At 38.6% G+C, this 17,794-nt stretch overlaps 1 protein-coding gene, 1 long non-coding RNA gene and 1 pseudogene across 2 annotated transcripts; 1 reads left to right on the top strand and 2 right to left on the bottom strand.

Annotated features, from left to right (window-relative positions):
• Positions 1-6,157: 6,157 nt before the first annotated feature.
• Positions 6,158-8,019, bottom strand: LOC149114495 (uncharacterized; annotated as a pseudogene).
• Positions 8,020-8,328: 309 nt separating this feature from the next.
• Positions 8,329-9,370, bottom strand: LOC149114494 (uncharacterized). Its single transcript, XM_089287043.1, has one exon. The coding sequence runs from the start codon at positions 9,145-9,147 to the stop codon at positions 8,329-8,331; it is 819 nt and encodes a 272-aa protein (XP_089143169.1). The 5' UTR covers positions 9,148-9,370.
• Positions 9,371-11,589: 2,219 nt separating this feature from the next.
• LOC149114493 (uncharacterized) lies at positions 11,590-13,168 on the top strand. The gene is made up of 2 exons (XR_016206484.1): positions 11,590-11,965; positions 12,797-13,168. It is a non-coding gene; the product is annotated as an uncharacterized LOC149114493 (long non-coding RNA).
• Positions 13,169-17,794: the final 4,626 nt, after the last annotated feature.

Raw genomic sequence — 17,794 nt, 5'->3', positions numbered from 1 at the left:
AAAGTATCCACCCAAGCATTGTTCAAATCGATAGACTTCCACAAGTGAAATGCTCGTTGGAGATTTAGAAGAGGGATAAAACTAGCATCTTTAAAAAGCGAGGTTAGCAAAGTTTGGGATCTCCACATCTAAAAGCGAGTGTACCGCCTCGCTTAACGTGCGAGAATACGCGGGAGAAAAGAAAATTGACGTGGAAAAGAATATCTAATCCAAGCACTGTCCAAATCGATAGACTTCTCCAAGGGCGAGAATCTCCATCCCAAGCATTGTCCATAGCGACAGACTATCACAAGTGAAATACGCGTGTGTAGATTTGGGGGAAGGCCAAACCTAGCATTTTTGAAGAGCCCCGTAAGCATAGTTTGGGATCCCCACACAAAAAACGCGAGTGTGCCGCATCGTTAAACGCGCGAAAACACGCGAGTGTAAAAACGATATAAATGGGCGAGAATCTTTGTCCAAAGCGACAGACTTCCACAAGTGAAATACACGTATGTAGATTTGAGGGAGGGTAAAAAGTAGCATCTTTAAAAAGTTAGGTAAGCATTGGTTAAAATACCCGCTCCTAAAACGCGAGTGTGGCGCATCTCTAACCACGCAAGAACTTACGAGAGAAAAGAAAGTTGATATAGGGGAGAATCTCTTACCCAAGCACTTTTTAAATCGATAGACTTCCACAAGTGAAATGCACGTGTGCAGATTTGGGCGAGGGCTAAATGTAGCATCGTTAAAAAGATAGGTAAGCATTGGTTGGTTCCCCGCACCTAAAACGCAAATGTAGCGCATCTCTAAACGCGCGAGAACTTACGAGAGAACAGAAAGTTGATATGGGCGAGAATCTCTCACCCAAGCACTGTCCAAATCCAAAGACTTTTACAGGTGAAATAAACGTGTGTAAATTTGGGGGAGGGCAAAACGTAGCATCTTTAAAAAGTAAGTTAAGCATTGGTTGGGATTCCTGAACCTAAAACACGAGTGTGGCGCATCTCTAAACGCGCGAGAACTTACGAGAGAAAAGAAAGTTGATAAGGGCGAGAATCTCTCACCCAAGCACTCTCCAAATCGATAGACTTCCACAAGTGAAATACACGTGTGTAGATTTGGGGATGGCTAAAAGTAGCATGTCTAAAAAGTTAGGTAAGCATTGGTTGGGATCCTCACTCCAGGGGATGGGGGTGGCCTCACTTCTTTCGGAGGTCGTTACTTACGGACTTTTACGATTCGTTGCGTGTATGAGCCATTGGCCAAGCCATTGGCCAAGCCATTGGTAGCCGTGCATGGTCACCTAAAGCACTGACAATCTATCTTAGCTCCATGTACTAAGTTTCTCCTCGCGCTTTTTTTTTTGCCCTCGGCTTTGTAATTGTGCGATATTTTCTACACAATAACTTCAATTGCCGAGCATGACAATAGTGCACGTGGCTCCCACTGCCAACGACATACCCAGACAAGTATTCCAGATCATCTTGGTTTTTATTCCTTAAGATCCGTTTTAGATTGATTAATTAATCAAACGTTCCTTTACGCCCGGACAAGCATCTCGATGCAAGCTTAGAGTTTATTGTAATGGTATTCATTGGGTAAACAAGACATTTACGTCTGCTCGCCGCGCTCAATATCCATTCGTAGGTACTTTGGTATCTTTAAGTTTAGTTCGTAGATCTGAACTTGGTTCAGGGAGAGAAGCAGAGGAAGGTTCATGTTATGTAATTCGTTCATCATTGCCGGGTTACTTGATTTATCGGTATACCCCGGTTTTGTCCGCTCACGCTTTTTTCCTGCCCAGGTCTTTCTTCGTGTGTGTTTAGACGTGATCCGATATAAAATGACCTTGTTTTGTTCCAGATTATTGGCGTCGGTGGAGTCCGCCATTATTTGAAAGCATCGGGAATGACTCGAACGCACTATTTACTTTTAAAGCACTATTAATATCGTGACTTCATTTTAAAGCTTGTCTCATATTCCATCGACACTTCCTGGTTTGATTTTATGTAATATCATCGACATGTCAGTGAAACAGATTATGACGCCTTCCCTGGCCGCAAGACGAAGAACCCTAGTGAGAGTATGTAAGAAATGCTAGGAAAATTTCCTACCATTTCTCTGCGGTACTTACAGTAGACGCCCCGTCCGTCCCGTCATGTTTACGAGTTAGACGAAATTCACCTGTAACACGAAATTTACGAAGTAGACGAAATCTCTTGGACGAGATTTAAGTCTTACACGATATTTATCTCTTGGACGAAATTTACGACGAAATTAACCTTTCAAACAAAATTTACTTCGCTGACGAAATTTACGACTTACACGAAATTTAACTGGGAGACGAAATTTACGACGTAGACAAAATTTACGACTTAGACGAAATTGACATCTTAGACAAAATTTAACTCTTAAACAAAATTTACCTCTTAGACGAAATTTACCTCTTATAGGAAATTTAAGTTTTTTCTTTTCGATCTTGACGAAATTTATGTCTTAAACAAAATTTACGACCCAGACAAAATTTACGACTTAAACAAAATTTACCTGTTAGACAAAATTCAAGACGTAGAAGAAATGTGCGACTTAGAAAAAATTTACCTCTTACACGAAATTTGCGACTTAGACGAAATTTACCTTTGAGACGAAATTTACAACTTAGATATAATTTACCTGTTAGACAAAATTTACGACCTAAACAAAATTTACGACATGAACAAAATTTACCTCGTAGACGAAATTTAGGACTTAGACGAAATTTACCTCTGAGAGGAAATTTATCTTTTACACGAAATTTAGGACCTAGACGAAATTTACCACTTAGACGAAAATTACCTCGCAGACGAAATTTACCTTTCAGAAAAAATTTACGACTTAGTACGTAGGGGCCAAACCACCCCCCAAATGTTTGGTCAGTTCTTGGGTATTTCACATTATTTCGCATTACTTAAAAAGTGTTGACTCTTCCTACACCAAAATTGGCAGATGAGCAGGAGACCTTTTGCCAATTATATTTACGTGAAAAATGTCAGTAAATGTCAAAGTTGTGACGTCACAGTGATGACGTCATGTTTTTTGCCACTTTTGAAGTTTTTAATATGCATATTTTTTACAATGTGTTCGAAAGAGCACCTCAAGGGGAGTTGAAACCTGAAAAACTTTTGTCCATATCACAAAAATTAAATGAAATATAGCATTTTTAAATATGAAAAATAACTCTGCAAAATACGGGGTCCCCCCATTGAGAAAAATTCCCAAATTGGAGCCGTAATTTTGTTCCAGCAAATGCAGCTATGTTGCACATGTGATGTGCCAGACGACCAAAGCAAAACTAAAGAAGAAAATCGCAGTAAAAAATTATCCCTCTAGTGTTAGTGCGTTGAAATTAGTTTTTCTTACGTCATAACCTGTGACGTCACCCGTTTTTTTACCGTTAACACCATCCTGACAAAGCCGAAAATCAAATTTCTAAAACCATACGATAGTTGACAACATCAAGCTTTCTATTTTTCTAGATTTTTAGGCTTCATAGAATAAAACTGAAAAAAATAAACCAGAGAGCCTGACTTAAGAAGGACAGTATGGTTAAGCAAATTCCGGGGGGGACAACAACAAAAATATTTAACTTACCATATCTCAAAAGATAATCATCATAGCAAAAAACGGTTTCCGGCATTTTACTCCTCAAGTCAAGGCCTTTCCAATGACATAATCTTTTTATCAGATTTTATAAAAAGTTATAGCACGTTTTGGTGACGTCATCAATTATGACGTCATAATCTGACATTTTGTCACAACTTCCAAATTAAAATAAACAGGAGAACAAAGAAAGCTCATCTGCCAAACTTGGTTCAGAAATATATAAACCAAGCAAATATAGCCTTCATGAAACATTAGGGGGGTGGTTTGGCCCCTACGTGTAGGCGAAATTTGCGACTTAGACAAAATATAAGACCTAGACGAAATTTATGTCTCCGACGAAATTTACGACGTTGACATAATTTACGACTCAAACGAAATTTACCTCTTAGACAAAATTTACGACGTAGACGAAATCTACAACCTAGACGAAATCTAGCTCTTTGACGTAATTTACCTCTTCGACATAATTTATCACTTAGATGTAATTAACCATTTAGACGTATTTTACCTCTTAGACGAAATTTACGACTTAGATGAAACTAACGACTCAGACAAAATTTACCACTTACACCAAATTTACCTCTGACACAAAATTTACCTCCTAGACGAAATTTTCGACTCAGACGAAATTTAGCTGCAAGACGAAATTAACCACGTAGACGAAATTTACGACTTAGACGAAATTTACCTCTTCGACAAAAGTTAACTCATACGAAATTTACCTCTTAGACGAAATATACGACTTAGACGAAATTTACTACTTAATCGAAATTTACCTCTCAGACGAAATTTACCTCTTAGACGAAATTTACGACTTAGACAAAATTTACCTGTAAGACGAAATTTACGACCGAGAAGAAATTTACGACTTAGACAAAATTTACCCTTTAGACTAAATTTAACTCCTACACGAAATTTACCTCTTAGAAGAAATTTACGACTTGGACGAAATTTACCTCTTACACTAAATTTAACTCTTACACGAAGTTTACCTCTTAGACGAAATTTACGACTTAGACGTAATTTACCTCTTAGACAAAATTGACCTCATCGACGAAATTTTCGACGTAGACGAAATTTACCACTTAAACGAAATTTACGTAGTAGACGAAATTTAAAAGGGAGACAAAATTTACCTCTAGCTTAGATGAAATTTACGACTTAGACGAAACTTACCTCTTACACAAAATTTTACCCTTAGACAAAATTACGACCTAAACGAAATTTACCCCTAAGACGAAATTTACGTGTTGGACGAAATTTACCTCCTGGACAAAATTTACGAGCTAGGCAAAAAGTTACGTCTTAGACGAAATCTACGATTTAGACAAAATTTACCTCCTAGACGAAATTTACCTCTTAGACGAAATTAACCTCGAAGACAAAATTCTTGACTTAGACGAAATTTACCTCTTAGACAAATTTTAATTCTTAGACGAAATTTAAGAGTAAATGTCAGTAAAAATCAAAGATTATCGAAAAAATCGCGGACACGGCCAAAAATCGATTTGGCTCATTTTTTGCCTGTAGGTAGCCTTATATAGTAAAGTAAAGGAAATGGGGTTAGATGATTGAAATATGCACTTTAACGGGAATAAACCGTTGAAAACTTTCGGCGGGTCAATTACTCAAATTTCACCAAGCGCGATCCTTAAATTATGCACTTTTCGGGCAGCTGTCACACGAACAAAAATGTTACAGAAGGACTTTTCTAGCTATAGAAATATAGAGTTGGACTTGCTTTAACGAGAAAAAGTGATAGTTTTTGTCTCGTGTTATTCCTGGAGGAGCTACGTCTCTGTTAAGAGACGACATCTTCGGCCTTCTGAAATTAAGGCAAAGGTGGCCTAGAATAGCTTGGCAAAAATACATGTGGTAGTGTCTCAAAGTTTACAATAACACTACCAAGAAGCCTTGAAAGATAGTTATTTACGATTTGGGTTTTATTTCTTTGGGACCTTTGACAATCAAAAAGATGACCACCGGCCGTATTTCGGTCAAATACTGTGACGCCGTAATGAGATGCATAATAACAAAATTAAACGCGTTGTACACAAATAACTGTTTTGGTCAGTTACATCTTCACTGGCCGTTGAAATGACTAGAAACATATTAAAATGTCTACAACTACACTTTATTTTCATATACTGAGACAGGAGAAACAAATTTCGACTTTTCCTACCCTGTGAATCGCGCCATAATTCTGCATAATTCTGCACACAACAGGTTGAACAATTGAATTGCACACAACAGGTTAAATTTGCAACACAGTCGTTAGTTTACGTTTGCTTCGCATCCAGTGAACATGAATTCGAGCATTTGCATCCCTTCTGCGTCTTCTGCACTCGCCAGTTTCGAACATACTGAAACTCGTCAACACAAATTGCGAGAGACGCCACAAATTGTGGCGAGCTCGAGTGACTGAAATGCGATATGTAGAACTCTGCTGTCAGGTAACGCCCTCTTAAAAATTGTATACGCACCGCCTTTTATAATCAGCGGATCAGTTGTTAGTGAAACGTATAGTGCTCAGTTACTTGGAAGTGCAGGTACACTCCTGGACTAATTGTGTGAGTCGTACGATGTATGGCTTTTTCCTCTTCTGAGGTGCAATGTCAGAAATATCCAGCCTAAGGTCGATGCACATGTCTCTTAGCCTATCCACTCTTAAAGTTGTGAGTGTACGTTTTTGTACAAGTTCGCAGATGTTAAGATCGAAAGATACAATCGGATGGCGAATAACCACACCTCTCATCACATTTGCACACACAGCAGATAGATGACTCTCAGCATCGGCGAAATTTCGTCCTCGTCGGTACTCTCCATGGCCACTTCTGAGACTTCACTAGCTTTTGCTTCGTTACCGGCGGCTGTAACTTCTAATCGCTTCTTTGCTGAAAGACGGCTAAAATAGCCACTAATCTGCTGCGACGTAAGGACTTCATCAGGTTGAAATCGGCGTTCCCCCGCTTGGTCTCTTGCTAAGCTCATTGCTTTCGAAACTCCCTGTGGATCGCTTTTCCGTCCACTTTGCTCCCCTTTTTGAAATTGGTCAGTTAAGAATTCGGTCTGTTTCTTTGTAAAACGCACCTTTTTCTTAATTGTCTTCAGGGCCCATCCCATTGGAAGAGGCCGCAAGGCGTCACTCTTTGCTTGGACAGTAACTTGAATGCTTGGAATTCGACTGCATCCCTCCGTCTGCTTGGAAGAATATTCTCTTTTAGCTCTATCGTAGAGAGTTTCCTGTTCGAGCATCATTTGGTGTTTTCCAGTATCTAGGTGTGTCTGGAGGTTTGCAAAGCGACTGTATGCTTTTACACATCCATCCTCTGGACACGGGAAAAGCATGTCATCTGGCTTATTTTGACCAGTGCTGCTTCGATCTTGGTTTTCGTTTTCAGCTGAGAAATCAGCTTTGACAGAGCTTTTCTTGATATGTCGATGTCTCACAATCTTGAACGGCGGTGCACCACTTACATTCTGCGATGGGGGTTCTAGGATTTCCAATTTTTCGGGCTGCTTCATGACTCTTTCGAACTTTGCCCATGGCACTACTTTACCGGAACCCACATTGAATGCTCTCCACACTCGTACGCCAGTTTCATCGTACTCAAAATTGTTGAGTAAGCTTATGCCATTCCATTTGATATTAAAGGTGCTTGACGGCTTGGCAGCAACATAGCTTGCGTTCACTCCTGTGGTTCCTTGGCCAGATTCAATGGCTGTTTTGAGCTGTAAAGCGTTGATGACATCATTGCCTTCGTTTGCGTATCTTCCAACGTCTCCTTTGATTGTTGCTGCTTTGCGATCACAAACCCCTTTTCCACCTTGAGGGTCCGAGAAGTCCTTTCTTACAGCAGCCACTCCTACTGCATCACCGGCCAGCTTAGCTGAGATGATTGAATTTCTGCTGTGATAACAGCCAGCGTTATCTTGTTTGTAATAAGCCATTTTCAGGGTAGTTAGGCAGTCAAGCATTATCGAAGCCACAGTCACACTGTCTTGGGCGCAGCTTTGAAATACGTGAACAAGTGTCTGCGATTCAAAGTGCTCAGAGCCCTCTGACCGTCTTATGGCAACGCTAATGTGCCATGGCAATCCTCGCTTCGCAAACCAATCTGACTGTGCCTCTCGATATTTTCGGGGCATATATTTCATTACCCAGTCCTGGACTAACAGCACCGATCGGCTGTCGAGTTTGGCTAAAACTGAATGCTTTGCCTCAGCTTGGTGGACTGAACGTAGCTGATGGGCTTTCTAGCTAATGATATCATCCCTTGCCTGTTTGATGGTATGCAGCAAGTCAACTTGATCTTCTGCTGACGAAAGCGCAATTGAACACTCATCTTCTATGGTACGCATGACTTCCTCTAACTCATAACACTGCACACATGACTGATTGTGGAGATGGTCGCAGGAGCCCTGAAATTCTGCATTGCTTGGATCACTTCGCGCATAAATTCGACAATGATTGGGAACCTCTGAGGACTCCACTGCATGTACCTAAAAAAAGTAAAACGACAACCGCGTGATTCAGTGCATATTTACAAAGCAACGCATGCGCATCGACATTTCAAAAAGATTACTTAACCGATTCTCGGCGTTGTATACATGTGTGTAAGCGTATTACAGTGAATTGCAAACTCTTGTTTCGTGAATTAAGCATAAAAAGGACTTGGAGAGAAAGAAAAAGGTAGCCGTGTATCATAGTAAGAAGTCTACTACATCACTTCCGCAAAGGCAACGCATAATTATAAAATATGCACCCACCTTATAGTCGCCCTTTAGGTACTGCTTCGACAAACGAAGTTGCTGCTTAATTTCCCTCGCCCATTGCTGAGTCTTGCCACAGTCAACAAGCTTGTCTACGAGTTTCTCTAAATGATCAAATGCGTCCGCTCCTTGTGCTGAAAAGTTATCAAGTCCTTGCAGAGACTTGCGAACAGATGAAGAACACACCGCCAAAACTCTCTGTAGGGTTCTCTTACTCATAAGCTCAAAGTTGGTTTCACAGCAATATTGTTGATACTGCTGGACAATACGCTCTGGTATCATTGTTCTGATCACATTGGGTGTTTTTATGATCTCGCCAGTTGACAATTTCAGAAGTTTTTCCCCAAAAGGAACATCTTGAATTACATGTGGACTCGTTATGAAAGAAACAAAATGTTCTAATTTTTCAGGTTCAATCCTCATTCTCTTTTTCTCCTGGTTTGGAAGAGGAGCAGCTCTTCCATGTAACAGCCTGTGGCGTTGGGCAATGTTGTAGCGATAGCTAGTAACGGTTGGAATAAACTCTCTCATCTCCTTAAGGGATAACTTATCTGCCATCAATGAGAGTATTTGTCGTCTGGTGCTCCAATGTTGCGCGTTCAAGTAGCTCTCAGCAAATGCATTAAGAAGCTCCGTCTCTTTTTCACTTCTGCCTTCGACCACAACCTGACTCTCTCTGCTTACAAAATGACGATCACAAAGCTCCGTCCACAGTTCTTGCGAATTTTCAGGTGCCAGGACATCAAGCATTGCAGATATACATTGTTGAGCTTTCCGTAGGTATCTGCGTTTAGTACGCTCGTGCGCTGTATTCCACGGCACTTATAACGTGTGACGTACTGGACTGACGTCTCGAAGCAGTAAGAAGCGATTAAGCTGCACCTGGGACTCGTTGTCTAGACTAGAGCCTTCATCACTCTCTTCGGAATCTTCTTGCGGAAAAAAAAAACTCTGCCGTCTGGATGTGGAACCTTCTGGCAGTGATTCATCACCAACAGTTACAGGACAAGTAATGGCAGGAATATTAAAGTCACTCGCTTGTTCATCAACCTGACAAAAAAGTGGACACATTGCTTTGGATGGCTTCAAAATGAGATCAACCGTGTGCAAGCGCGGGGTGTCGTGTATAAAAGCGCAAGTCGCATGCGAGCTGGAAAGTAATATTCGATAATTAATTTATTTGACTGGTAACCTATCCTGATATCTTTATCCAGTTACTACTCAGTAATATTTTCCATTTGGAGCATTTAGAAAAAAAGTTGAGAAGCCATATATTAATTTAAAACCTTTATTATTTGGCTATATTCTGGGATGTGATTGGCTATTTGGGCAGGGCACGCTTTTCCAATTCTTGTGCCATGTATGGTCTTGCCCAGTCGTTGACGGGCGGCAATGGCGGCATTTTGAGGATGCGCATGCAAGTTATCCTGGATACGCCCTTCTCCCGCGTGGGTTGAACCCCTGAAAAGGGCAGAGAAGGGAGAATTCAGAGAATGCGTCAGGGTTTTCCACTTTCATTAACTATATTGGATCGAAATTTTTCATGAACACTTTGAAGAAACTCACCAAGCTTAGACCACATAGACCTTCTGTGATGTTTTCCACACCTCCTGTGGCACCCAATTCCTGCGATTCTAACTGATTTTTTGTTTTTGCCAGGGACTGTCGACATCGTACACAAATTCCTTTAATATTTGGAGAGAAAGGATTAACTTATTCTTTTCTACTTTACACATCCCCCTTGAACAAATAGCTCTGAATGTGGCAAAAGAACAAACCTAGCCCAGGAAAAAAGCCCCACAAACCTCAAATTGATTACGCAATCTGTATTTTACCTTTTCACAAGTCAGTCTTGTAAGTTCCTTTCCTTTTTTTCCGGAGCATTGTTGGAAGGAATTCTAATATTTGTAAAATATTTCAATTCGAGTGTTACCCTTTTGTATAAGTCTTGAAGGAGGTGAAAATGCTGAGTAAATGCCAGTGTTTGAACAAGATTTCGACGTAAAAGTATTTGCAAAAATCCTAAAAACTCGTGAGACATGAAAATAATTTTGCTCTTAAACTTGGCGTTTTTTTACGCGGTAGTGAAGTGATTTAAAGTAAGGATATGAAGTCTGTGATTCCTGCCAAGTACCCTGCGTGAAATGAGAAGTTATACGGATGTTTATCCTTGCATAAAGTGAGAATAAACATTATAATCGTTTACCTGATCCGACGGGTACGAGGCTTTTCGTAAGCTCAAAAATGTATATTGAGTGCTGCAGACTAATTCCCCTTTCTGCTGCAGGTTCTCTTTCAGATTCCTTTTTGTGACCGGAGACATCCTGAGGCACAGAACATAATCTACTAGCTCTTCTCCATCCGATTCCAAGGCTTGATCGATGTAACGGGCAAACAGTTATTTCCGAAAAATTGACGGGCTTCACGAAAATCCCGCTTCTCGCTAAGATAAGTCCTATTTCTGTCTCAACACCTGAAAACTGTAAAAAACGCTTGTGGCTTCTGATATCCTTACTGCACGATGACAGTGATACTGTCTGAGTGGACGGATGCCTTGCGCGTTCCTCTGCACCACAAACGCCACCAACAATATCAAGGAAAGAACAAGACATTTTTTTCTGCTGGAGTTAAAGCAACCGTTATCTTTGTTACTTTCACCGACGATCATTACGCTTTTGCTTTTTGTTTACCTTCGTTAACTGGTTACATTTGTTTCCCGTGGGAAAATTAAAGCGTTATTTTCGTTCCATAAAGTTTTCACTGTACGTTTTAAATTTGTGACATTTTGTAAAGTCTGTTTCTTTTTTGTATCTTTTTTGTTCATGACGTCAATATTTTTGTTTAGCTTTTATTCGTGTTGCAGAATGTATTGTTAGTTGATCTGTTTACGTGACAGATTATCACATGTCACGCAGTATGGCAAGCCGTTTGTAGCAAAATTTAATCCTTGCGATATATGTTTAATCCTTTAAATAACGGTTTTATTTAAAGATAGAAAAAGGCATTCAATCCAATGGTAAATGAAATTTTTGGTTCAATTCAATCTTTTCATTTTCACGATTCAATCCAATACCTGGAATATTGATTCAATGCAATACCTAAAATATTGATTCAATCCAATACCTAAAATATTGATTCAATCCAATATCTGGAATATTGATTCAATCCAATACCTAAAATATTGATTCAATCCAATACCTGGAATATTGATTCAATCCAATACCTCGAATATTGGTGCAATCCAATACCTCAAATATTGATTCAATCCAATACCTCAAATATTGATGCAATCTTCCTGGGCCGAGCGCGGCCAACAGGAACGAGAGTAACTGAGCACTAAAGAGCACTGAAAACATGGCGGGCGAAGGAGAACTAGTTTCCTAAGTTTCTTGCAGACATCTTGGATAAAACGGAAATAATTTTTGAGAATTTTGATTCAGAAGTTGCAGAAGTGCACGCCGAAGTTCTTGATCAAACCATTAGTCTGCTTAGGTAAATGAGACGTTGCTACAACCGAGACACAAGGGACACGGAAAATTTAGATTCCATTACTGCCGCTTTTGTAGATGTAAGTTAACCAATTTTTATGTGACAAACATATTTGTTTATTAAAAGCTGTGTGTGCTAGCTTTTTGTGGCAAATAACATAAACTGTGGCAAATTTTGCTACCACATTGGTCTTTGGTATTGTGCATATTTCTGCTGTCCAATCATTACTGGCACACTAAACTTTGAACTGTAAACAAAATTTTTGCCGTGCCGTGTGCACAGTCAAACATGTTTCTCATGAAAACTGCTTGTGTAAACCTGGCTTTAAGTTATTTTTGAAATAAGAACCTTTACATTTTACAAGACAGCAATCATTGAACATTGGGATGTGTTTTAAGTTTTTCAATGTTGTTGTCTCATGTTTTGCATTATTTAACCCACATGTGGTACTTCTTTCCTAAAAACGATGTTTTTCTTGATATTCTATGACAAACATGGCACCAATTTGTTGTGAATATTATCGGGTACCTAGGGCTCAAGGCTAACACTACTGCCAACTAGCCACACATTTCAGTTTTGAATAGTAGATTTTTCACTTTCACTAGCCATTGTGACAATCATGATGGAATGGAGCACTGGTCTACTGGATGAAAACAAAATTGAGAATTATCCTGACAAAGTAAAACTGAAGAGAATAGAAACTAATGAAAACAGGGAAACTATGAGTGGATTTCATGGAAATAATTGCCTTAATAAGCATATGATAAATATTTAACTATTAAAGGGAGATAAAAGAAAATGGCAACACTGATAAAAGTACATCAGAGATTGAACATAAGCATATTCAAGAAAAGCAGGATTCGTGTTTGTGGGAGTGAAATTTTCTTAGTGATTATTATTAACATTTTAGATGCAACAAGAAATGTCCAAGATTAACCACTCTTATAAAAAAGTCAGTGAAGCTGTGTATGAGAAAGGCTGGCTGGTGCAAAGTTAGTTTTGGCTTGTGACATGAGTCCTGTTAGTAGCCATTACGCCAGTGCACCGAGAGGTTAGTCTTGTCTCCTGGGTACTTTTGAAAATAAGATAACAAATTAACCTTGCAATACTTTAACATCTGTTTTGATAAGCACCTGAAAAATCTACAAGGCAGAGTAGTGCACATGGCAGTTATCAAATGCCCTGATTTCTCTTCAGTTTAGTTGTGTTGCTAGAAGTTAGGCATTCTGTACATCAGTTTTGTATATCAATGAAAAGGAAGATGAGAAAATAATTTACTTGATACAGGGTGACGTTTTCTGTTGTGAATTGAGTTGCAAAAATACTTTAAGGGCCATAATCTCCTTTACCCAGCCCACACACATGTAGTATTATGCAATTGTCAGTTGCCCAAGTTTAACTGTCACTAGTTCTAGAGCCTCTTGGAAGATGTCTACTCCCATTTGACTTGATTATCTTAAGGGATCTAGCCTTTCCAATACAAATGACTGCACTGGATCATGTTGTCCCAGGTCAATTTCTTCAACTACAACATTTTTATCACTGTCCAATGGAGTTGGACTATCAGGATCATCACCATAGTATTCAAAATCAAATGACTTTCCATTTGAAAGGGGGTTTTCAGGCTGCATCATATGATTAAGCCACATTTGGTATGGCACCCAGTTTTTTTTCTGTTCTTACATTTTGGTGGTTGAAAGCTTCAGTGAACTGGCAAAGAGCAAGGTTTATCCTTGGTTGAAAAACTAAGTGTAAGGTGGAAAGATGCACTGAATCATCAATGTCCAGGATGCCTGACAATTCCATACTACAGCTGAAAAGTGTAAAAGTACAAGTGGGAAGCACAACGGAAACATCCCTCCACAATCTTTCAATTCATTGGTTGTGTTGATGGCCCTGCAGTGAAGCTGCCCCTCTCCTCTCTTCTAACCTGCTCCATTGTATCGCACACACCAACGTTTTCAACACCATGATCTACTCGTACTCTCGAAGGCCAAAATTCTCCGTCTCTCTTAACGGCATCCAGAAACAATTCAAGAACTGTTTCTGCTTTATTGTTGGCACTACATTTCAAAAACATTATTCTCCGAGAAAATCCGTCTATACAGCCGAATTAGTATTTTCCATCGGATCAGAGAGTGATGTCCATCCAGATGCCAAAGCGAATTTACGCACCCCATCTCTAGACAGTATTTTGGGGATCTAATTTTGCTAACCTTTCTCTTATTCTTCTCCGTTGAACCCATAACCCAATGGACTTAAAGAAACCTGCAATGAAATTATATCCATACTCTTGAATGATTTCGGTTCCTTATCAGGTAAGTTGTTGAAACCCCTCATATCTTCTCAGCCATACTCTGTCAATCTTCTGTGAATTGTCCATCTCCAAACTCCAATCATCTTTGTTATCGTTGTCCAGATGAATCCTAGTCCTCAAAGTTCCTCGAGCACCTCAACAGGAATTTTAAGAAATGGTCTTCCATGATTCCAACTTCTGAATCAAAGTTCTCAAAAATTATTTCCGTTTTATCCAAGATGTCTGCAAGAAACTTAGGAAACTCAACTTCTAAATTTAGTTCTCCTTCGCCCGCCATGTTTTACAGAGCTCTCTAGTGCTCAGTTACCCTCGTTCCTGTTGGCCGCGCTCGGCCCAGGAAGATTGCATCAATATTTGAGGTATTGGATTGAATCAATATTTGAGGTACTGGATTGAATCAATATTTGAGGTATTGGATTGCACCAATATTCGAGGTATTGCATTGAATCAATATTCCAGGTATTGGATTGAATCAATATTTTAGGTATTGGATTGAATCAATATTCCAGATATTGGATTGAATCAATATTTTAGGTATTGGATTGAATCAATATTTTAGGTATTACATTGAATCAATATTCCAGGTATTGGATTGAATCGTGAAAATTAAAAGATTGAATTGAACCAAAAATTTTATTTACCATTGGATTGAATGCCTTTTTCTATCTTTAAATAAAACCGTTATTTAAAGGATTAAACATATATCGCAAGGATTAAATTTTGCTACAAACAGCTTGCCATAACGCAGTCCACACGCAGACAGGAACCTGTGCAAATCGCTAGCGGTGCCTGTCGTGCTTGTACGGGATCTTCTGTGTGTGGGACGTCAAAAAAGCCAAAATTAGGAGCAAAGTAGACTAAACGAAACTGGGTTGCGACACGCTATAGAAAATGACGAAAACAAGTAACTTTTAAAGTTTACCCATCACCGGCTCAGTGGCTTCATTGAGTGCGCCGGTCGGCCCTCTTTACACCAACTTGCAGAGGACAGTATTTCGAAAGAATATTCCAACTGGCATAATAAGGGCCTATAAAAGATTTCTAAGGTAAGGAACTATTGATATCAAAGCAAACATAACAAGCTAAGTGCGGCTGCGACTCAAACAATGGTTTGCTTGTGTCACTGCAATGTTGATTTTGTTCATTTCAATATGGCGCCATTTACAATTTTACCGAAGTTTGGTTGGTTGGTATATTGAAACAGTAGAAGATACCAGAAAAATGAAACGATAAATTTGAAGACCTACCTTATAAGCCCTCGTGATAGTATTGCTGGAAATTTTGAGACACTACCACATGCACTTTTGCCACAGTATATTAGGCCGGGTTTGACGTGAACTAAAAATGGCGAAGACGTCCTCTGGTAATTAATCCGTGGTTTCATCAGGAAGGACACAATACAAAAAATATCAGTATATCTTGGTAAAGGAAGGCCAACTGTATATATTTATAGCTAGACAATTCCTGCTGTCGCATTTTAGTTCATCTAAGGTCGGCCTGAAAACTACATAATTTCGAGCTCGCACGCACTCATTTTCGATCATGCAATTCATAACGGTTTATTCGCGTCAAAATGAATATTTACACAAACTAACCTCATTTCACTTTAGCTAGTACCTATAGCTACCTGTAGACAAAAAATGGGACGAAACGAATTTTTGACCATGTCCGCGATTTTTTTATTTTTCTTTGATTTTTAGAGACATCCACTCTTAAGACTTAAACGAAATTTACGACTTAGGGGAAATTTAGCTGTAAGACGAAATTTACGACGTAGACAAAGTTTACGACTTAGACGAAATTAACATCTTAGACGAAATTTAACTCTTACACAAAATTTACCTCTTAAAGGAAATTTACTTCTTAGACTAAATTTTCAATCTTGAAGAATTTTATGTTTTAAACGAAATTTACGACGTAGACAAAATTTACCACTTAAACGAAATATGCCTCTTAGATAAAAGTTAGGACGGAGAACGAAATCTACCACTTAGACGTAATTTACCTGTTAGACGAAATTCAACTCATAGACGAAATTTACGACCTGGACGAAATTGATCACTTAGACGAAATTTACGTAGTAGACAAAATTTACCTTTTAGATAAAATTAACGAGGGAGACAAAATTTACGTCAAAGACGAAATTTACGTCTTAGGCGAAATTTTCCTCTTACCAAAAATTTATAACTTTGACGAAACTTACCTCCTAGACAAAATTAACGACCTAAATAAAATTTACCTCTTAGACGAAATTTACGACCTAGACGAAATTTACGACTTAGATGAAATTTACTTGTTAAACGAAATTAACCTCTGTCACAAAATTTATGACTTAAACGAAATTTACCTCTTAGACAAAATTTACCATCTAAATAAAATTTACCTCTTAAACGACGAAATTGACGACTTAGAGGAAATTTACCTTTTAGACGACATTTACGACTTAGACGAAATTTACCTCTTAGACGAAATTTACGACTTAGACGACATTTACAACTTAGACGAAATTTACATTTAAGACGAAATTTACGACTTACATAAAATTTACCTCTTAGACGAAATTTACGACCTTGACGAAATTTATGTCTTAGGCGAAATTTACGACGTAGACGAAATTTAGAACTTAAACGAAACAGAGGACTTTGGCGATATTTACCTGAAAGACGAAATTTACGACTTAGGCAAAATTTACCTCTTAGACGAAATTTACAGCTTACACGAATTTACCTCTTAGACGAAATTTACGACGTAGACGAAATTTACCTCTGAGACAAAATTTACGACTTAGACGAAATTTACTTTTTGAATTAAATTAACCTTTGAGACGAAATTTACCTCTTAGACGAAATTTATGACCTTGTCCAACTTTATGTCTTAGACAAAACTTACGACGTAGGCAAAATTTACGATTAACACGAAATTTACCTGTCAAAGGAAATTTACGACCTAGACGATATTAACGACTTAGACGAAAATTACCTCTTAGAGGAAATTCACAACGTGGACGAAATTTAGGACTTAAACGAAATTTAGGACTTAGGCGAAATTTACCCTTAAGACGAAATTTATTACTTAAACAAAATTCACCTCTGAGAGAAAATTTACGAACTACGACTTACGACAAAATTTACCTCTTAAACGAAATTTTCGACGTAGACGAAATTTGCGACTTAGACGAAATTTGCCCTTAGACAAAGTTTAGCTCTTAGACGAAATTTACAACGTGCCCAAGACGAGATTTACCACTTAGAAAAAAATTAGCCTCGTAGACGAAATTTACCTCTTAGACGAAATTTATCTCTCAGACAAAATTTACGACTTAGACGAAATTTACGAGTTAGACAGAATATACGGCCTAACCGAAATTTATGTCTTAGATGAAATTAACGAAGTTGACAAAATTTACGACATAGACGAAATTTACGACTTAGACTGAGTTTATCTGTGAGACGATATTTACGACGCACACGAAATTTAACTCTAGGAACAAATTTACGACTTAGACGAAATTTACCTGTTAGACGAAATTTACGACCTAAACGAAATTTACAACTTAGTCAAAATTTACCTCTTAGACAAAATTTACCACCT

The sequence above is a fragment of the Orbicella faveolata genome, unplaced genomic scaffold (genome assembly GCF_042242905.1).
Source record: "Orbicella faveolata isolate gen_17 unplaced genomic scaffold, um_ofav_v1 contig_14, whole genome shotgun sequence".
Lineage (NCBI taxonomy): Eukaryota > Metazoa > Cnidaria > Anthozoa > Scleractinia > Merulinidae > Orbicella > Orbicella faveolata.
This window is presented reverse-complemented; position numbering and strand designations above follow the sequence as displayed.